Source organism: Rhinichthys klamathensis, unplaced genomic scaffold, assembly GCF_029890125.1.
Source record: "Rhinichthys klamathensis goyatoka isolate OS25496 unplaced genomic scaffold, OSU_Roscu_1.1 h1tg000314l_1, whole genome shotgun sequence".
NCBI lineage: Eukaryota > Metazoa > Chordata > Actinopteri > Cypriniformes > Leuciscidae > Rhinichthys > Rhinichthys klamathensis.
Window position 1 is genome coordinate 771,407 of NW_026606832.1, and position 22,525 is coordinate 793,931.

At 39.3% G+C, this 22,525-nt stretch overlaps 1 protein-coding gene across 1 annotated transcript; it reads left to right on the forward strand.

Annotated features, from left to right (window-relative positions):
- Window positions 1–6,270: 6,270 nt before the first annotated feature.
- rsf1b.1 (remodeling and spacing factor 1b, tandem duplicate 1) lies at window positions 6,271–21,963 on the forward strand. Its single transcript, XM_056271271.1, has 16 exons — window positions 6,271–6,492; window positions 7,926–8,017; window positions 8,249–8,341; window positions 8,485–8,690; window positions 8,878–9,023; window positions 11,079–13,696; window positions 15,179–15,454; window positions 15,539–15,643; window positions 15,731–15,810; window positions 16,000–16,054; window positions 18,741–18,850; window positions 18,971–19,038; window positions 19,156–19,363; window positions 19,447–19,682; window positions 20,049–20,228; window positions 21,409–21,963. Exons 1-16 carry the CDS (start codon window positions 6,339–6,341, stop codon window positions 21,942–21,944), a joined length of 5,163 nt encoding a protein of 1,720 aa, XP_056127246.1. The 5' UTR covers window positions 6,271–6,338; the 3' UTR covers window positions 21,945–21,963.
- Window positions 21,964–22,525: the final 562 nt, after the last annotated feature.

Here is a 22,525-nt window from a genome sequence, read left to right on the forward strand (position 1 = left end):
TTATTAAAAACACAATGGTTTTTCCATCCATTTTTTCTTTGCCGGATAAAGAGAGAGCAACGCCTTTACGTAAATATGCCTGACACCCATTCCAGAGGAAAAACAATATGTACCAAGATGCTGCTCCGCCCCAAACTTGTTAAAGTTGTACAAGCTGTTCGGGAACGCCACCCTATACAGCCAATCTGTGCATGTCTCAGGGAGGGAAAGAATGTGTGCATCTGCTGACAGTAAAATAGGTACCTCTGTAGTCCGTATGCGGATCCGGTCCAGACCTGATCATAATGCATAAAAAAGAGAGTATATTTTAAGGACATTACACATTACAAAAAAAAACCCCATCATATCTTATATATGTTCATAGATTTTATATATTTATATAATTATTGTTTCTTGGCCACTTGACCAAGAATGTTTTAAATAATTTTGGATTTTTTTTTTTAAATGTATATACGTATATATATATATTTAGGTGATCTGAAAGGAATAAGTTAGCAAAAGACTACTCTAAGATTTTGAAACTTAACTTAAAATAGTCTATGATAACATGATAATCATTCATTATCATTTGGCTGCTAAGTAAATGCAGTGATGTGACAGTGGCATTATCATGTTTCAATAAATGGTGAGAAATATTTGCTGTCTTGACCTGCCGTCTTAAAGCTGCAGTAGGTGGAAGATCAGAGGAAAAATAAAGGCAAAATATCCATCACATGCCTGTTTGTGTGAGTACATGAGATCAGGACATTCAAAGTGCTGCGTTATGATATTTCTGCCTGAACTGTCACAACCTACCAGCATTCCCACCAGAAATGTGTGACAAATGAGCTCCTAGAATGGGTTTGCATCACTGGCTATAGAGGCATGTGATTTGCACCTTTGTAAACCTTGATCACTGGCCGATCACAGCTAAACAACCTTGTAATATTACCTTCTGTATTTTCAAGATTGGTTTGTGTGTTTGTATACTCTTGAATCACTTGCACATTTTTCTGCATTGTTTGGTCTGTAATCTTGAAGTCCTACCTCTGCTGTCTGCATCCAGCTAGAACCAGTTTCTTCAACGTACCCTGTGATCTTTCTGCTTCTGAAAGAGGTAAACAAACCCCGTGTCCTACCAGACACACTCAGAACGCCCACTTTTTGAAAGCGGATACATCCACGACTGACGCAGACGCAGACATTAATTCATGCCTACCAGACAGCTGCCACTGAGACCTGCCTTGTGTATTAATACATATTTCCTCTGAAAGGAACAGGCACATCTATAAATGTCCTCCCTGCATTGAAACAAAAGTCATAGGTCACACTATGGAAAGGCAAGTATCTCCTCAAAACTCCATTATCAGTGGCCCACAAAAAGTATTTGGACACTTTAAATGTCAGAATGGTAGATAAAATATGGCATCAAGCTAGATCTTTTCTACTAATTGAACTTGCAATGACTTTAACCATCGATTTCCACAACCATTTCACAACTTTGACAACCATAAAATATCCAAATAGATACATTTATTTTCTTGATTTTGAACAGTATATTTATTGTTTCATGCACAAGCAATTAAATTGTTTTTTCTTTAAAGGGATACTCCACCCAAAAAAGAAAATTCTGTCATCATTTACTCACCATCAAGTTGTTGCAAACCTGTATGAGTTTCTTTCTTCTGCTGAACACAAAGGAAGATATTTTGAAGAAGGATTGGAACCAAACAGTTGTTTGGCACCATTGACTTCCATAGTAGAAAAAAAAAAAATACTATGGTAGTCAATGGTGGCAAAGTTCCAATCGTCCTTCAAAATATCTTCCTTTGTGTTCAGCAGAAGAAAGAAACTCATACAGGTTTGCAATAACTTGAGGGTGAGTAAAGGATGACAGAATTTTCATTTTTGGCTGGAGTATCCCTTTAAATGCCGCTTGGTTTTGTTATCGAATGCAAAGACATTCGTAAAATTGTAAGCATGCTAATCACAAGAACAAAGGTTTAGACAGTTAACACAATTAAGGTTTAATGCACAGGAAAATTTCAGGCATGTTTTTACATTACTGGAACATGAATCATGTAACTCTAGTGATTTTCTTGACCTCCTGAAGGTCCTAAAAAATGCATTTATAATCCTGAAGCAGGTGGTGCACATTAATGTCACTGCTGACTTCACTGCTGGATCGTTTACTTTTCCTCGCGTCATTCTTAATATGGCTGTCCCATCATGCCACATCATTCTCTGCAGGGTATTGCTGTGTCAGCTGGCAGAGTACATGGAAATTCGCGGCACTCTAGTCATTTGTGCCCTCTTCTTTATACATAACTATGGTGATTACATTTTTTAAAGGCGTTTTTAGATGACTCCAGTCGAACTGAGATGTCATTAGCTTTTTGAATTTAACAAGTAATTATGTGTTATCAAAACATATATATTACATAATGATCCTTTATCCTTCCACAACTGAATCTTTTCAGGTAATATTTTTTTTCTTTCTTTTTAGGGCGTAATTCCTATTATGTACGTTGCAATTAAAAATAATAATACTTTATCCTGTCCTAGTTTAATGTGCAGAGGCAATAACAAATTAATTTATATATAATATATAAAATTACTTCCACAGAATGGCAACAAATCAGTACAATATAGCTGTTGTCCAAAATACATTGCTGAATTGTTTGTTGTTCTACTTGTCCACGGTTTCATTTAGCGTTTTTACCTTCTTTTTTTTTTTAGCAAAAATCAATCATGAGACGTTTAAAATCACAGAAAATTTCATATCAGTATGTATCTTTCTTAATGAGTCAAATACAAGGAAATATTTATATTTGCAATAAATGATTAATTCTAAGTGTCATTAAAACATGAATAACAAAACAAATCTGTATTTCTCTAAGTCCAAGTTCCTGCTAGTATGTGCTGGTGTGGGTAACACTTTACAATAAGGTTCCATCAACATTAGTTAACTACATTAGATAACATGAACTAACAATGAGAATTTGTTCATTTATGTTACTTTAAATGTTTACTAATCAAAAGTTATATGTTAATATTATTTAATGGGCCTGAACTAACAGTGAACAGTTAACTAACGTTAATAAAGATGAATAAATACTAATAAATCCTGTAACAAATGCATTGCTCATTCTTGGTTAATGCATTACTGTTAATTATTAGGAGCTGTTATCCTATTGGGCGTTTGGGATGGGAAGGAACATTTTGCATGTCAAAGGAATGAAGAAAAAGAATGACCAGGGATGAAGAGAAATGAGCAATTGCCTGCAATTTTGAATGGGAGATCTGGCTTATCTGCAAAATAGACAGATAAAATCATATCTTTTTTTCATGTTTCCCTCATATGCAATGAAAAAAAGAACACTAAAGTTTTTACGACAGAAGGAGATATGACCATGTTTCAGTGGACATTCAAAGCAACCAAAATGTCACATGATTATTCTATAATTTTCAGATTGCTTGCCTATCATAAACTTTTCTAGTACGCTCTGTTATGACTTTTAGCAGATTTTATGATGTGGCAATTCACCCGAATAGCTGCAATTTTAGTCCGTCCACAATTCTTGATAAATAAAAGACAGTAAATTTGCTTTTATTATTTAAATGACTTACAAACCTACATGTCAAGCTCATAAACTTATGTAATACTGGCTAAATGGCACACAGCATCTGGAATGGTTTTAGCTCCAGCCAATAGGCTTTTTTAAACACACTCTGCCCTCCTCATTATCCAAACTTCATCGAAAGGAAAAATACCACCTCAGTACACAACGCATAAATAGGTCCACTTTAATAGCTGGTATTTTGTTCCTAGAACTTCACAATCTGAATATATACAATACAGCTCCTTTATGAATGCACAATATAATATGCATGAAATTATCAATAGCATATTCAGACACAAGGGGTCAGTGTGTTTCTAAAGACACTATTTCTACCTACCTGATCTCATAAGAAAACAACTTTTTTATGAGAGCGATTTCGTATAAATTCATACAATGTGACTCGTATGGAAATGTATGATTTTTAGAAAAAAATAAGCATGAAGCACCCCTAAACCTAACCATCAGTGGGGCACTGAACAAAAAGCGTGTGGACTAAATGCAACTCCCCAGGACTGAATGTACTCTACACACAGACACTTTCTGTCCTCCTGTCTGATTACCTTAAGTATGGCCTCAAATTGTACTGACCATATACATATATTCTCAAATAAAATACTAAGCCAAAAGTAATGATTCACACAAACGTTGAGAGTTTACCAGTAAAAGTACTTTGCCTATCTTTTTTATCCTTGAACTACGTGACAGAGTACCGGACCAGAAACGTTTTCACTGGCCCAAAGGGACTGTTATTTTTTATTTCAAGATGGGAGAAACCTGGAGGATTATTTGGAAGTTTGTCAGTTTGCCATCACCCCACCAGAGATGTGACATGATACTGATGGAGGGGTTCATGAGTGGTCTGAATGAGAACATTCGGATGGTAATGTAATGCCTAAGGGGGATTCCTGTTGGACCCTGGGGGAATATATCAACTTAGACGGATCCTCTTTTACTGTGGGCGAAGTTGAAGAGGATTCCGTCCCCAGCGTCCAGCCCCATTTGGCATCCGTCTCCACTCCAGCCCCAGATCCCACAGCGGATAAGGAGCCTGAGCCCACCGCAGACAGAGAGACCCAGCAAATGCTCGATACGGACCCCGTGCCTGAGCCAATGAGCTACAGAGCCAGCAGCTTTGTCCGTCCCGGAGAAAAAGCCTGAGGTCCCATCTGACCAGGTGTGTGAGGCGGTCATTACATCCGTGTAATGAAGAGGAGGGGCAGATCGACTGAGAAGTGGAGGAATAGCTTCCCCCCCAATTCCCGCCCACAAACCTCTTCTGCCTCTGGTCCAGCACAGACTTTTCTTCATCGCCACTGGTTACATTCAACACAGAGTTGTCTTCGTCGCCACTTGTCCCGTCCAGCACAGAGTTGTCTTTGTCGCAACTGGTCCAGTCCAACACCAAGCCTGTTTCCTCACCTTGCACCAGTTCTATGGCATTGATGTCCACACTCAGCCTTCCTCTCCTGCCTGCTCCACCAAAAGCCAGCCATTCCTTTGGCCACGCCTCCGCTGGCTTCCTTCAGCCTATAGGCTTCGCCATGCAACCCGAATCCGCCTTGGGGCTTCCAGTCTCCAGCTCTGCTGTGGTGTGGAGATTCCCTGGCTCCGCCTCGCCCCTCTGAGCCCTCTGCTCCACTTCAGCCCATCAACCAATCAGTTCCGCCCTGGCTCCTCGGCCCAACCTGAGACCGTCGTCCTTCTGGCTTCACTCCATGGGTCACCTTCCTCCTGGCTGTCTCCTGGGTCGCTTTGTGTTCTCATCGGCCACGTACTTCCTCCCACCATCAGCTCCTCATTGGTTCCTTCCACCGTCAGTGCCTCCATGGTTTCTCCTGCCAACGTTCCTTCCCGGTTCCTGTTTTTTATACTTCTAAAAGGTGTACATTTAACAGTATTTTACTGTAAAATATATACTGTATATAATAAGGGAACTTAACAGGTTTTTACTGTAGCATTATTTACAGTCTTTTACAATTAAAATTACAATATTGTTTACAGTTAGGCTTAATGAAACAAAAGTAGAACGAATTTCAGTGTAAATCGTACAAATAAATGTAATCTTTAAAAATGTGTAAATTGTCCATTCAATGGATTTATAAAAGATTTACAAAAATTAATTCTGCTCCTGTATGAATTTATGTGTGTGTGCGCACGCGAAGTATCATAAATATAGTTAACTGACAGCGCCCTCTGCTGGTAACCTATGATATTGTTAACGCTTCATTAAATCACCTGTCCTATGAATGCATAATGAGAACTGTCATGATACATGAGTTCATTTTGTTAGTGAACTTATTCACTACAACAGTTTTAAAATATATAGTTTTTTTGTGGGGTTTCCAAATAACAGGAGAGATGTCACCAGTGTCTGGATTTCTCTCACTCTTTCTTTTACGTTCACTGTTGTCTCTTTCTTCCAATTCTTCTCTCTCTCACTTTCAAAGAGAAAGAGTCCATACAAAGTGGAGCTTACGGCAGAGACACAGAATATATATATATTTTTTTTGGTCTCGTATTTGCTTCTTATCTGGAATATTGTACCATTTGAGGTTTTGGTTTATGGGCCTTTGTTTCTTTTCCTCTCGAGTTCTCCCGCTTTCTGTCGCTCTGCTGCTGCTGGTTTGTTTACATCAGTTCGGTGTCTCTGGCGCAAGGGCTTCTGGGCCATGTGTCTGCCATAGTCGCGGTGCATTGTGGGGAGGTTGTGGTCCTCCAGCGGCTCGGTTCGGAATAATGTCTGCCTCGGAGGCAGCGGACGGTTCTTCCACGGGATTATGCCCGAGCTTCGCCGTGATCTGCTCGTTTCTGGAGCGGTATGGAGCTCTGCTGGACCTGCCGGAGGTGTCGTTCCCGATGCTGGAGCGCAGTCTGCAGGAGAGCAGCGCGGGTGAGCCGCTCCTCCATTGTTGCTCTTTAGCCGCTTTACATGCGTTTAAACGGACTGCTCAGTAATCCAGCAGCGAGTGTCGCTGTTTTTGTCGCTGTTTGCGTCTCTAATGTGCCGTTTCTGCTGTTAAATTCGGCGTTTTGAAGGACGGGAGGTTTTATTCCGCTTTATTTACTCATCACAGCACACAGAAACAAATTGCTGCTTTATTTCCGTTTATATGCGACCTTTTGCATTGGGAAATCACTTGTACTTACATATAACGACGCACTTGTTGCGATGAATGAAATATTCATGTTATTCATAGTTAAATAATAATTTGGCATGAATTGGTGTGATGCGAGCAGCGCGCATGCGCAGAATGTGTAAACTTCCTGCTCCCGCTGCTGGGAGGGAGAAATGACAATATGGGATTATTTTGAGTGTTAAACTTTAGTTAAAGTTGTCAATAAGCCCTTTTATTTGTATCTATGGTGGTTTTGCAGCATTATAAATGTATTAGGTATGCAAGCTGAAGTGACTCGAATTGTTCCGAAAATTGTTACATCCATACTCCTTACAAATGTGTACATGGTAACCATAGTTTCTCCCTAATATGCTGCAGTTGTAGTTATTGTTACTACAAAAAAACTGTAATAAATGATTACAGGTTTTTGATTAAACAGTGTAAAAATAAACTTCTGAATAGTTTGTTGTTGTTTTGTTGACAGCATTGAGTAATATTAAACTTAAATTATGTTAGCATTTACTCAATCTCACGCACTTCTAACCTGTATAACTTTGAGTTATTAAAATAAATTACTAGTTTTGTTGTGGTAATGCATGTAGTTGTTATTGTATTTTGACAGACACTATCACTGTTATGGTACATTTACAGTAGAGACAGACAGATTCTTTCACTCATAAACATATTTAAATTAATACATTGATTTATTGAAGCATGATCATAAACTTGGCAGGTACAAGAACAACAGTAATAATAAATGTCCAGTAATGTATAACACTGTGTTGTTGCTTTAAGTGCCAATTTAACGTGCATACATTTAATAGTACAGTGTAATACAATAGTAATAATGAACTAATGAACATGATCCTACTGTTGCTGGCTTGGACCAGGCACTTACATAAACTGCTGTGTTACTGTCAATTTATTTTACTAAATCAACAGAAACACTACTATATTAAAAAACAGTCAGTTAATGCCTGGTTATCAATTGATTAATCAGTCACTTAATTCAATGCTGGTGCTCTTTGTCATTTTGTAATGTGTAATTTGTAATTATTTAGCTAGGTGTTATTTTTATTCCGCAAACTGGACACAGTAGTTTGAGATCCACTCCCCTATAACTTACAAAAACATGCATGCGTCAAACATGGCTGTGTAATTGTGCTGTGTATTTTGCTTAAATATTGAAATACTTTTATGTCCCCAGTACCCAAACTCCTCGTGGACCTTCATGTGAAGTTGCTGAGGAAAATTGGCAAGTCTGTGTCTGCAGACAGATGGGAGAAGAATCTCATTAAGGTAAGTCAATCAGTGTTAACAATGAATTTATGCATTGAATGACTTGTCATATGTCACACATTCTGCTTTTAACAATCAAATTTAAACAGCTGTGTGAATTATGGATTATTTCAGCGGTGATAAATATGTAAATAGCTATGAGCTATTTACAATCCATTGACCGTATTAAGTCAATATTGGTCTCATCAGTGTTTTATTTTTTGTTGGCTTTATTCTGATCTGATGCTGTAGATCTGTCAGGATTTTAACACCACATGGGCATGGGAGCTGGAAAAGAAGGGTTATCGAGAGATGACAGTGGAGTGTAAGACTGGAATATTGAAGGTAAGATGGGAAAATCTGTTTAATGTCTAACCAATGGATTAAGTTGCATTGGGACCTCACATCCATCCATGAAAATTGTTGTGTTTGTAACACATTTCTGTTTTTACACAGTATAACCTAACAATGCTTTGTTTTTCAAACAGTACTTGTGTGAATGCCAGTTTGATGACAATGTCAAGTTTAAGACCGCTATCAATGAAGAGGACCCGGATAAAATGCGTCTTCAGCCAATCGGCAAAGACAAAGATGGCCTCATGTACTGGTTTCAGCTAGACCAAGACCATAATGTGAGGATCTATGTGGAAGAACAGGATGATCTTGATGGGTCATCCTGGAAGTGTATAGTAAGGTAGGCATTCTGTGATCAGTTTTCAGTGGAATTAAATCCACTTCTTCATAACATGCATAAAAGATTTTTTCCTTCCTGTACTGGATGGCTGTTAAATTGTGATTAAAACAATGATGCCAAATGCCAATAAGAGATAACATTCACTTGCACGATTTTGTGGGGGAAAATCCATTATTTTCCATTGCAGAAATAGAAACGACCTGGCTCAGATCCTTGGTCTGTTGAAGACTCAGATTGATCCAGCGCTCCTAGTAAAGAAGGATCAGGAGGGCTCGTCTAGTAACAGTCCCAACCCAGACGGTGAGGAGAACAAGAAGAAAGAGGGAGCTGAAGGTATGTAAATAATGAGTATTGACTAGGGCTGTGATGGTGGCATTTTTTTTTACTACCGCGGTCGTATAATGGACCAACTACCGCCGGTGGTTGAGTGTGTGTGTGTGTGTTTGGGGGGGGGGGGGGGGATCAGTGCCGTGCAGTGGTGTTCTGAAGTCCTCACAGGTTTATATTATATTTATATAAATAAATCAAATGTAAATTCATGTCCCAGTTACACTTAATGTTGCCAAATATTTCTGATTTTATTTTATTAATATTCTATTTATTAAACCAAGGATAAATATAATCAAGTTAGTGTTTTAAAGCATTTTTACATTTATTACAAAATAATAACTAAATGCAGTAATCATTTAAACATATATATAATAACAATATATTCAATTGTTCTTTTTAATAATCAACTTATTTTCGGATCATCATTCATCAATCACTGGTAAAACACTGGTCACAAACACTTAAATTTCACCAAGCTGGTCTAAGCTCACTAACCCCCCCCCCCCACAGTCATCATGTTTTCAGAGCATTTCAAATTTGATTTTGACTTGACATAAAGAGGTGATATCAAAACAAATTACTTTTTAATTACTCTTCCCATTAACAGCATCATTTTCTTCATTCAGACTGATTTGTGAACAGGAAACTCGTGAAAACAAGAGGCGGGATTTATCACATGAACCAATCATATCCAATCCAGTCATAGCGCCATGGAGGCATTGCCTCCTTTTATGTGACTTTCACCCATTCACTCTGAATTACCCCCACCAAACCCATCGCATGCTTTTGGGGGTCTGTTAAAACTCAATGTGCTTAGCGGAGTCAAGAGAGACACGGACTCCCGCTGTGACTTTAAATGGTAAATGGTAAATGGACTGCATTTATATAGCGCTTTCACAGACCCAATGGCCACCAAAGCGCTTTACAATTTGCCTCACATTCACCCATTCACTCACTCATTCATACACCGACGGGCGACTTTACTGCTGTCGATGTTGGACAGTGCTACTTTAGAAAACCCAGAGATTTAGACACCTGTTAATGTCCAGAGACCATCTTTTTTTTTGTGGCATTTTTGCCTTTATTATGACAGGACAGTTAGTTGACAGGAAACGAAGTTGGAGAGAGAGGGGGACGGTATAGGGAAAGGTCCCCGAGCCGGGACTCCGAACACCTCCGAACACCCTTAAGTACAACTACGCTATATGTCGGTGCACTTCCCACGAGGCTATTGGCGCTGACGACTGATACCATCTTGTCTAATATCTTCATGTCTTCTCCTGATGTTCCAAAGTGACTGACACTTGTTGAAGAGCAGGTCTGAAGAGCAAATAAAAGTTTTCGTAGGGGAAAGACATTTAGGCTATATTTGATGTTGCGCTGCTAGAGGAAATGAAACAAAATGACCACCGTGTGAAATGCGCTATTTAAACTTGATGTCCCTTATCAAGTCTAACAAGCACAAACTGTGTTAAATAAAATTTGATCTGCAAGTAAAAAGGTATCTGTCCTACTGCGTTTTTTTTTACTTTTTTTTTACTGAACCACTGTAAAGAATGTGAATATAAAAATTAAAAGTGAATGAAAGGAAGAAACTTTAATAATTCCATGTGAAAATGGGTGAGTCAGGACTGGAGTGAAGATCTGGGAAAAGAAACAAGACATTCCATGTCCAAAATATTAATGGATTACAAGGGTGACCAGATCGCAAAACAGTATACAAAGCTGACAAATGGGTTAAATGTATGGGCTCATCTACCTTTTTCATTTGGCATGAATCCAAATGTTTCCATGGTTCGATGTGACATTTAATTGCTAACCTATTATTTATTTTGTAAACAAAGCTTTGTGCTTCACTTGTGCCATAATATTCACGTAAACAGCATTTACATACCAAAAATGTTTTGGTGAACCACTGCCGGTGCTACTCGGCCACCGCAGTGGAGCAGTTGTCAAGTTGAGCAACTCAGCCCTTGTATTGACTGAACACCGATTAAATTATGTATTAATGTTTTTTGACTGGTTTTCATTGTTTTTCCTGTGTCTTTTGGCTTCTAGAGGAGATCAGAGATGAGAAGTCAAAAGACGACTTATCCACTTCTGAAAATAAGGAAAACATCTTGGAGAAAGAAAATGCAAAGCAAGAAGATCCAGAGGCCACAGATGCTTTATCGGAAAAGGCCTTGAAGGTGAAGGAAGAGTTGCAGAAACATTCGGAGACGTCAAATTGCACTGGTGTTATTGCTGGATCAATCAAAGAAGAGCCACAGGATGAGGAGGAGAAAATCAGGGACTTGTCAACACCTTCACATAATGCAGAACAGATGGATGAGGTGAAGAGAAAAACCTTAGAAGAGACTCAGAGAACTTTGAAAAATGACCATCAGGCTAAAATCCCTCTAAAAAAGCGAGAGATGAAACTAACCGAAGACTTCGACAGCAACAGTGCAGGAGTACGAAATGCACCTGTCGCTTCGGTGAAAGAATCACGGACATGTTTTGATGACAACAGATTGAGTGCTGAAAAGATCAACGGCCATGTCCCTCACCTTAAACCATCTGAAAGTGAAACGCAAAAAGGTTCAGAGAGTTTTCAAAATGAAAGAACAGAGAATGATTCAGAAAATACCCCATGTGTCTCAGATGAGTCCAATGAGAGAAAAAAGCATACTAAGAATGACCAGACAGAAGATAAGATGGACACGAATGAAACCAGATTGTGTGCTGAAGAGCAGATGGAAGTGGAGAAGCCAGGGAAATCTTGTGATGCCACCGCAGAGGAGAACAAAGCTAAATCTGAAACTCCTCAACCTCACGAAAAGATTCCTGCGGAAGAAAAAATCTCAACAGTAAGTGAGCAGTCAGAAAAGACACCTGGTTCTGAAGAAGTACCTGAAAATAAAAAATCCCCCACTTGTGAAAATATGGAAACTACAGAAGCAAATACATCAACACTGCCTGAAGAGTCAACAAAAGATCTCTCAAAAAAAGAATCAGTGAAAGATCTCCCAAACAAAGAGTCAATGCAAGACCTCTCAAAAAAGGAAGCAACAAAGGATCTCTCAAAAGAAGAAGCAAAGAAAGATCACTTAAAAGAAGCAACGAAAGGTCTGTCAAAACAACAAGCAGTGAAAGATCTCCCTAACAAAGAATCATCAAAAGATCTGGCAAGAGAAGAGTCAATGGAAAATCTTCCAAAAGATCTGGCGAAAGAACAGTCAATGAAAGATCTCACAAAAGAAGGGTCATCAAAAGAAGAGACAATAAATAATCTCCAAAATGAAGAATCAAAAAAAGATCTCGCAGAAGAAGAGTCACAGAAAGTTCTTTCAGAAGAAAGTCAAAAATATCCCAAAGACTCGGACAACTCCAAAAAAGACCTGGAAGAAAAAGATCCAACTGCTTCCACGGCAATGGAAACAGAACCATTCCAGTCTTCTAAAATGGAGGAGTCCTCTTCCCGTGAAGTAATCAAACTGCATTCTGTCACAGAAAAGCCAGAGAATGCTGACGAAACAAAAACTCATCACAGCTCTGCAGACACCACCATAGAAAAAGAGTATGCTGCTCCTGTCTCAAAAACTGAAAAACAGTATATGTCTGAAGCAGACAAATTCTCAACCAATGGAGAAAGGCAGTCTATTTCCTCTAAACCTTCTGAAGATACAGATGGCCCTCAAGCCAAAGCACAAGAGCAGTCGGTCTCCCCGAAGTCGGCATCAAGGGATCTTGAAAAATCATCTGTTTCTGATTCAACAAAGAAGCCAAGTATGCCAAAAACCACAGAGAAAGTTGATGGTGAGGACAAATGTGACACAGCTGAAACGGATAAAAATGAGAATTCAGAAACGACCAAAGAAAATGATGTAAAGGGTGAAGCTGCAAACAGCTCTGAAGAATCTTCAGAGAAAAAATTGGTTGAAGAAGTTAAAGCTACAGAACAACCCAATGAATCCAACAGTTCTGAGAAACCTCCTTCTGAAAGAGAACATGAAAAGGAACCAGATTCAGAGGAAGGGAACAAAGAGAAGCAAATGGAAGTTGATTCAGAGATCACTAAAGCTGATGAAGCACAGTCGGCTGTTGAGGAGGTATGTGAGACTTCAAGATCAAGTAAGAAGGAAACTGATGTTCCCGTGGATCAAAGCACCACCTCAAGCAAACAATCTGAGCAAGACGCAACTTCTGAAAAACGTGAGCCTTCCGGTGATGTTCAAGAAAAGAGCGACGCAGCTGTGAAAAGCAGTAAAAGACTAGGACGGCCTCCAAGGAAGTCTCAGGAGAGTCAGGATGAGGATAAAACGGGAGAAGAACAAGAAGAAAAGACAAACTTGCGACAGGAAGGAATTCGTCTGAAGATCAAAATCCCAGCTCACAGACGGAAGGCCAAACTCCGGAAAGAAGAGGTCAAGGGAGATTCAGAGTCTGAGACGACTGAGGGCAGATGCTTGAGGAGATCTCCAAGAATCTGCAGGCCCACTGCTAAAGCTGTGGAGATCCAAGATAGGAGGGCGGAACGGAAGCAGGGGACTCCAGTTTCGGAGAAAGAAAAGGATGACGATGAGGAAAAAGAAAAGGATGACGATGAGGAAAAAGAGGATGTGGAAAAAGAGGATGAGGAATCTGTACAGAGGAAACCGAAGAAAGCTGAGCCAGATGGCCAAACGAAACCAAAGGTACCTGTCAACATTAAAATACATTAAACTATATATGTTTATTATTTAATTTAGTGGTTTCAGTCATGATATTTACAGTGGTCTCCACAAATATTGGCACCCTTGGTATATATGACTGAAAATTTGTTAGTCTAAGTCTTTCATTCAAAATATTCACATACATCTAACATTTGAAGTCGAATAGTTGAAAGAAAAAAAATCTTATCATAAAACGTTTTTCTTTCTTTCTGAAATGTATGTATTCCACAATTATTAGCACCTCTTCATTTAATAGTTTGTGCAACCTCCCTTTACCAAGATAACATCTCTGGATCTTCTCCTATAATGTGTATTAAGGTTGATGAACATATGGCAAGATATCTGAGACCATTCCTCCATACAGAATCTCTTCAGATCCGTCAGATTCAGAGGTCCATGCTTGTGTACTCTTTTCTTCAGCTCATCCCACAGGTTTTTTATGGGGTTTGGGTCAGGGGACTGCTATGTCCATGGCAAAACATTCAATCTGTGGTCAGTGAACTATTCTGTTGTTTATTTTGAGATGTGCTTTGGATCATTGCATGCCGGAAGATCCAACCACAGCCCGGTTTAACCTTCTTGACAGGTTTATCCTAACAAGTTGTCCAGGTTCTTTGGAAGATTAAATATACACCACCATACTTCACAGTGGGGATGTAGTTCTTTTCTGCATGTCTATTTTTCTGTCTATGTAAAACCCACCTTAGCATCTGCAGTTCTCCAACTTTGATCCTTACAGTTTCTTTGGCAACTCAAACCATCCTTCTCAGTGCATGACATGTGGGGCCAATATAGACACTCATCCTCTTCCAGGTAGATTATTACCATCTCCAATTGATTTAAACTTAATTATTGCCCAAATAGTGAAGTAAAGTATTATCTTCTAGCCATTTTATGATTTGTTCAGCTCAACAACCTTTTGTCACACATCATTACTGTATTGTCAGGTCTTTCCCATAGTGATGGTTGACTATAGGAATTTGGCCTGTCTGTCACTTTATATTTAGAGCCCAGTGAAACAGGAAGTCTTGACTTATCACTTGAGTGTTCCTGATCACTAAGGGGGATTTAAAAACATACAATATGAATGGGAATATACTTAAGTTAAAATTTGTAGGGGTGCCAATCATTTTAAAATGTAATTTATTCCTGTGATGGTAAAGCTGAATTTTCAGCAGCCATTACTCCAGTCTTCAGTGTCACATGATCCTTGAAACATTTCTCTTCTTATCAATGCTGAAAATAGCTCAGTTGCCGCTTTGTTTTTGTGGAAACTGATGCATTCTTTGATGAAAGTTCAAAAGAACAGTATTTATTTCAAATAAAAATATTTTGTACCATTATAAATGTCTTTACTGTTTGCTTAATTTAAAGTGTCTGCTTGCATGAAATCAAAAATCTTACTGACCCCAAACTTTTGAACGATAGTGAAAGTCATTTACAGTGTAACTAATCTTTCGACAGGTTGGGAGACGTCGAAAACGACAACCATGGTCTCGCACGAGACGTAAAAAGAAATGTTCTGAAGATGACGATGATGAGGAGGAGAGCGAGAGTGAGTTCGAGGAGACGGAGGAGGATGACAGCGATGAAGACTATAAGGTGGAGAAGTCCAAGAAGAGAAGGAGAAACCGAAACCGAGAGCGGAACAGCTCGGACTCCTCTACCTCTTCATCAGACGATGATGTACCCAATGACGACCCCTGCAAACACTGTGGCCTTCCCAATCATCCCGAGCTGGTGCGACTCTTTTCTGCAAAGCATCTTCATCTTCAACTCACAGTCAAAAGTTCTGCATTTAACCTCTCATTTCTGTTCACCTAGATACTCCTGTGTGATTCCTGTGACAGCGGCTACCACACTGCCTGTCTGCGTCCTCCGCTCATGATCATTCCAGATGGGGAATGGTTCTGTCCCCCCTGCCAGCATGTGAGTCAATTCAGATTTCATGAGTCTCTTTACAGAAATACACAGTCCTGGCTATTCAGATGCTGATCCTCTTTAATTCTCTTGCAGAAACAACTTTGCGACAGGCTCGAAGAGCAGTTGCTGAATTTGGATGCCGCCCTCAAAAAGAAAGAACGTGCAGAACGAAGGTGAATGAAGAGAAATTTAGACCAGCTCGAGTGAATTTGTTTGAAGCTGTTGCAGTAAAGTTCCTGACTATTCCACAATATCAAGTTGCACTATTTATGCTGCTGCATGATGTCTGCCTGTAGGTTCAGTCCATATGAGGAATTATTTTCAGGCCTGAAACATTGTCATTTTTGTTTTTTTCCTCACAGAAAAGAGCGACTGGTGTATGTTGGCATCAGTTTGGAGAACATCATCACACCCTCTGTAAGTGCCTGCAATAGTTCTGTAAAGTATTTGAGTAAATGTAATTGGTTTCTGTACTTCAGTATCTTTTTGGCTACTTTGTAGTTTTACGGAGTATCACAGACATTAACAACTTTTACTCTCTACTCAACTACATTTTTGAAAAAGTATATATACTCTTTACTCCAATACATTTGTGATGAGTAATACAATTCACACACTCATTACATTTTGCTTGGCACCTAACTTTTTCTGCAGCAGTTTATTTCTGCTACAAAAGAAGCGATATCGGCATCTACAGGGCATTAAAGGTACTATATCATGTGTGATTTGCCCTTACTCACTCAAACTTGTCAACATAGCTACTTTACGTGAATGCGAGCGCATTAGCAGGTAGTTGTAATAGCAGGTGTTTTATAGATGAGGACATGTGATGAGGCTGAAACCAGCACGTCCAGTGCAAGTAGCCTTTGACTATTTATTTTTACTTAAAGCTCCAGTCGGCAAGTCTGGCAGATTGAGTGGATTTAGGAAAATTTTGAATGTTTACAACTCTCATGCCCCTCCCCCACTATCAACGGATACCCTCCCACCCAGTTCATGCTCGTCAGTGCGTGTGCACCAGATTTTCAGTGAACGCCAGGGCTCTCAAGTGTTACGCATTGAGCGTGACAGTCACTCATTTCGGTCTTTTGTCACGCTCTCCCGCCACACATTGTATTTCTCACGCTGAAAAACTATTTGTAATATATTTAATATGCCGCAGCGCCCAAAACTCTGGCCGCGCCGCTCTCACTGTAGAACCGGCATGAATCAAGCGCGTTTCCTCTGGTGTTGTTCGTCGAGCTACACAATAGCCAATCAGAAAATAGCACTATTGTATCTGGGTAAGATTTAACGCAACAACCAATGAAAAAAATTTATCCAACCCCCCGTCGGCTGGGTGTCACTCTTACCTGTCTTCAAAACTTGAGAGCCCTGGAACGCGCCCGTCTCATCAGCATCCATCAACACCATGGAGTATTTGGAGGTATGCTGTCCTGGCTAATGTACCGATAGATTGCAATTGCTAACGTCATTTATACTCTAAATGAGCTTACTTGATTTTCCGTCATCACTCTTCGTTACTGCGCGAACTTCCGCGAACTTCAGGCGTGTGCATGTGATTGTAACGTGCGCGAGGGGTGGCGTGTGCCCGATCTGTGATTGACAGTCAGATCTCACACCCCCCTGCGCTGATTGGACATGATGAACCGGGAGCTGTGGATTTTTGCAAAACAAATAACAAGCTCCAGGTGGAGTTAGAAGCTCGGGGTTTTTTCTAAAACCACTTTATTTATGTTGTTCTGTCAGATTATAGTGTCGATTTCACTGAATATGATCAAAAAAATGTTGCCGACGGCAGCTTTAACATTATTTTATTGATCATTATATAGAAGGGACCTGAAGGATGTTGGTTTACTTATGCTCTTTTTGAGCACTTGAGCTTGACTGTTTGTGGATGTTTAAGAGGCTGTTGTGTTGACCTTGATTTTTGCAATTTTGTGGTGTTCAGTTTTATTTTGATTTTAGAAAATTAAAGTGATCGCTCTCTTCACAAATCAACTGTTTCATGTTTTTCACTGGCATGTCTCTCAGGTGTTGAGGACTGGTGCATCTTTGAGCCTACAGTCAGTACTAGTAAAATATTTTTACTCAAGTCGTATTGGAATTGGTGACTTGTAACTTGTAATGGAGTCATTTTTGCTGTAAGGTATCTGTACTTTTACTCAAGTATGGTTTTCAGGTACTCTTTATACCTCTGGCCTGCAGTGTTTGTTGAAATTTGTGAATCCTTAATATGGATATTTAATTTTAAAATCTTAATATTCCAGAAGAACCATATTAAACAAGTGAATGAAAAAATGCTTTTAGATCCCAAAACTTGATCCGATTTTTACACCAGATCAGGTGGCATGAAAAAAACCTGCTTAATAGTGTGAAAAATAATCTAATCTGCTCTCATAAAGCTGAACAATTTTTTTAAAGATTGTAGAATAGACTTGAAAAAATTATTAATCACATAAGAAGTTATTTTTTTCCTTTTAAGCTTAATTACCATTTGAATTCTGGAGAAGTAATATTTGGAGGTTTTTTTTTAAATTGTCATCACATTTAACTTTTACATTTAATCATTTAGCAGACGCTTTTATCCTAAGCGACTTACAAATGAGGAGTCTCATCATAATTGTTAATAATTTGTAAACATAATTTACACTGCTGTTCAAAAGTTTGAGGTTGGGATGATTTTAAAGTTTATTTTTAATTTTTAAAGAAGTCTCTTATTATCACCCAAGGCTGCATTTATTTGATTAAAAACTGTAATATTGGGGGAAATTAGTACAATTTAAAATAACTGTTTTCTGTTGTTATACATTTTAAAGCTTAAATTATTCCTATGATGAAAAAGCTGAATCAAGAAGTTTTTTGTGGAAACTGTAATACATTTTTTCAGGATTTTTTGATGAATAGAAAGTTCAAAAGAACACCATTTATTTGAAATAGAAATAAATAATTTGTAAATTTATAAATGTCTTTACTGTCACTTTTAATCAATTGAATGTGTCCTTGCTGAAATAAAAAAGAAAGAAAAACTCACTGACCCCAAACTTTTGAACAGTGGAGTACTCTGTTGTTAAAGTAAAAAAAAAAAAATGTTTTTTTGAAGGTTGAAGTGGAAGAAGAAAAGGAAGAGGTGGTGGTGAAAGAGAAGGAGACGAAGAAGAGCAAAAGTTGGGGACGTAGATCAACCAGGGCGAAGAAATACATAAGCTACAGGTATGTCAATCTGTCTCCTGGGTTTACATAATCTTATGTATGTAAGATTTGAACTTTTTCATTATCTTATGCTGTTTTTACATTATCTTTATTCATTGTTTATTGTTACATTTTTGTCAGATTTGATGAGTTTGATGAAGCGATCGAAGAGGCAATTGAGGAAGACATCAAAGAGGCAGAAGGAGGAGGTGGGGGGGCATTTCCTTCAAGTGCTTGTGCTGCAGTTGTCATTACATCTCGCTAGGGTTTATCATGTTGATATTTGAACTTGAACGTATGAGTTTAGACTGAAATGTGACCAATAGGTGCAGGCCGGGGGAAGGACATGGCGAACATCACAGGCCACAGAGGGAAGGACATATCCACCATTCTACAGGAGGAAGGGAAGGAGAACGGCCGGCCGCAGAGACCCAGTGCAGCTCAGAAGAAGAAGCGGCGGCGTCTCAACGATCTGGACAGCGACAGCACTGTGGACGAGGAAGAGAGCGAAGACGAGTTCCGTCTCAGCGACAGGTTCTGTTCAACAGCATTTCATTCTAAAGTATCACAGAATCCTGTGGTGAAATGACACTCACTCTGCTCTGATTGGTCTGCAGTTCAGAAGAGGAGTTTGTGGCTTCTGATAACGAGGCAGAGAGTGAAGCCGAAGCCCGGTCCTTGGAGGACAGTGACTTCGGGAGCGATGCGGGCGGCCCGCGGATAAGACCTTCAAACAGAAAGGCAGCAAGCCGGTGTCGAAACAGAAGGCAGCCACCACGCAGGAGACGCAGACCCAGAGGATACTCTGACGAAGAGGAGGAGGAAAGTGATGAAGAGGAGGAGGAAGAGATGGGTGAGGCATTAAGTTTCTTAGTATTGACTGCATTGGTCAAGCTCAAGAAAAATGGTTAAATAAACATAAGAAATGTTTAGTTTATCAATATCTACAAGCCAATTGAGGTATTCTGTTATGTGTTCTGCCAACTTTTATTTATATTATCGAAATGTTATTTTTCATTTAATGTTTATTTCTTATGTTTATTTAATTGCTAGAAAAAGACCTAGACCTGCTGAGGTAGACAAAAAAAAACTTTTTTGTTGAAAAAGATCAAAAATGTGAGTTTTAAGCCATAATTTGTACCATACTTGTGGTTTACACTCTATTCACTGATATATTTCTCTGTTTGACTTCCCATTGTGTGTGGTTGTTTGCATGCAGTGACAGAAGGCTCTAGTGAATACAGTGACAGCGATCTGGACATCCGCTTTCGACGGTCCCATCGGAGCCGTAAGCAGCAGGTGAACTACTGTGAAAGTTCAGATTCTGATGGCTCACAGGCCAGCACCAACAAAGACAAAAAGAAGAAACGCAGACGTCTTTCCAGCTCTGACAGTGAAGGTCAGTGCCATTTACACCTATGCATATTCACAGCATAAGCCTGAATAATTATAACTTTGACCTCTATACAGTATAACTGTAATGCCACTATATTCTTATATTGATAGAATTATTCAGGGTTGAGTGATATAAGCACAAAGATTGTGTGTGTGTGTGTGTGTTCAAAAGTTTGGGATCAGATGGGTTTTATTTTTAAAGAAATTATTACTTTAATTTAAAGTGCTGGTATAATGGCATTTTCAGTTTTCACAAGATGTAAAATAAGTCTCTGATGTCCCCAGAGTGTGTATTTGAATGTTTAGCTCAAAATACCCCACAGATATTTTTATATAGCATGTCACTTTTTGTCACTTTTTGAGGGTGAGCAAAAACGCACTGTTTTTGTGTATGTCCCCTTAAATGCAAATAGCCCGGCACAGAGGGCGGAGCCTCAACAGCATGCACTGAAAATTTCAAAAACATTTAGCCTTTTATGTTCAAACCGGAGTCAGACAATGATGGAGAGACTCAATAAGAAGTGACAACATGTAGAATGCAACAGGGCATTTCTGAATGGTTAGTTGATGAATTTAGGTAGCTTATGTGTAGTCATGATAATCTATAAATCGCGTTCCCGGGGGTGGGGTTTATGTTAATTTTAGGGTTGGCGATGTCTCTAACCCGGGAGGAATGTCGTTTAGTCCATACGAGCCGTTTGTTTTAGTCCTTAAAAAGCGATTTCTTTAAAAGAAAATATCTCCCTTTTATTTGCTTCGAACTTTGAGCATCGTAACTTTGCAGATGTTGTTTATGCTCAACCAGCAACATTACACACTAACTAAAGTTAGAAAAGTGAAATCATAATCAACCACCCCTTTAACAAGGATGCATTAAATTGTGTCTGTAAAGACATTTATAATGTTACAACAGAAAATAAATGCTTTTCTTTTGAACTTTCTTAAAAAATGAATCGGTGTCCTCAAAAATATGAACTGTTTTCAACATTGATAAAACTTAACTAAACTACATACACATAGTATATTATTATTATATGTTCAGTACATATACAAATATAAAATAATATACAAAATATAGGTCAACTAATCGGCCTGGTCGATATATCAAACTGTAGCCAAAAATGCTGTGATTTAATTGTGAGTTTAACTAACTGTCTCCTCCGTGTGTTAACTTGCTTTTCCAGTTAGTTACCAGTCAGCTGAAACTGATGAAGAAGACAGGAAGCCCAAGAAGCTAAGGGCGGACTCGTCCGAGGAAGAATCCAGGAAACGGCGCAGACGCTTGTCCCTTAAACGTCGGAGGGAGTCAGAGGATGATGACGAAGACGACGACGATTCAGACGAATCCGAAGAAGAGGAAAGGCCCGTCCGAAAACGTGTGAACCGCATCGACTCTGACGACAGCGAAAGTGAAGAAGAGAAGGAGGTGAAGAAGAGCCCACAGGAGAAAGAGTCAGAGGAGACCGTTGTCAAAGGGCCCAGTCCACTAGACTACAACTTGGTGGAGCTTCCTCCCACTAACGGACAAAGCCCAATGAAGGGTTTAGAGGGCCTCATGCCACGACCCGAGGTGGGAGTGACACCTAAAAATGGCAACGCCCCATCGGCTGTATCCTCAGCGCCGAATGGCCTGGAGATCCCTGCGCAGGACGAAGATGAAGACGACCTTTTGGGCGTCACAGACCTCGTAGACTATGTCTGCAACAGTGAACAGCTATAACTTGGTATTCTTTTTCTTTATTTTTAAAAAATGTTCTCCTTTTTTTCCCGACCCTCATCCTGTTTTCAGCACGGATCATGTCAACAGTCCCTGTTAAATGTGCCAGCGGAGCAGATCAGGGACAGCTCGGCATCGGTGGCACATTAATAATAGCTGTAAATATTTTACTGAGCAAGAAGTATCAAGGGAAGGAAAACGCAATCCTTCCGAGAGACTCCCCGAGATATTGCTTTTAAAGTATTGTTTTTGTTCGTTAAGAGTGATCGCTCTCAAACAAACCCTCTCTGGAAACAACCTCTAAAACCTCTTTTTACACTAATCACACAGCCATGCTCACGCTCACCCGTCTGACATAGAGACATTTGTCCAGTTTACATGCGTTTTTCTCCACTGCTGTCAGTTGCACATTTCAGAGAGAACCGGAAGTGGGTGGAGTCAGTACAAAAGAGGAGGGGCCAGAGACAAACCAGATTTCAATGAAATTCCACACATTGCTAAATATCTTAGCGTTCGGCTCCACTCAGATGCCATTTTTAAACGTTCATATTTTATAATCTAATTGGAGTGGAAGTTGAATTTCT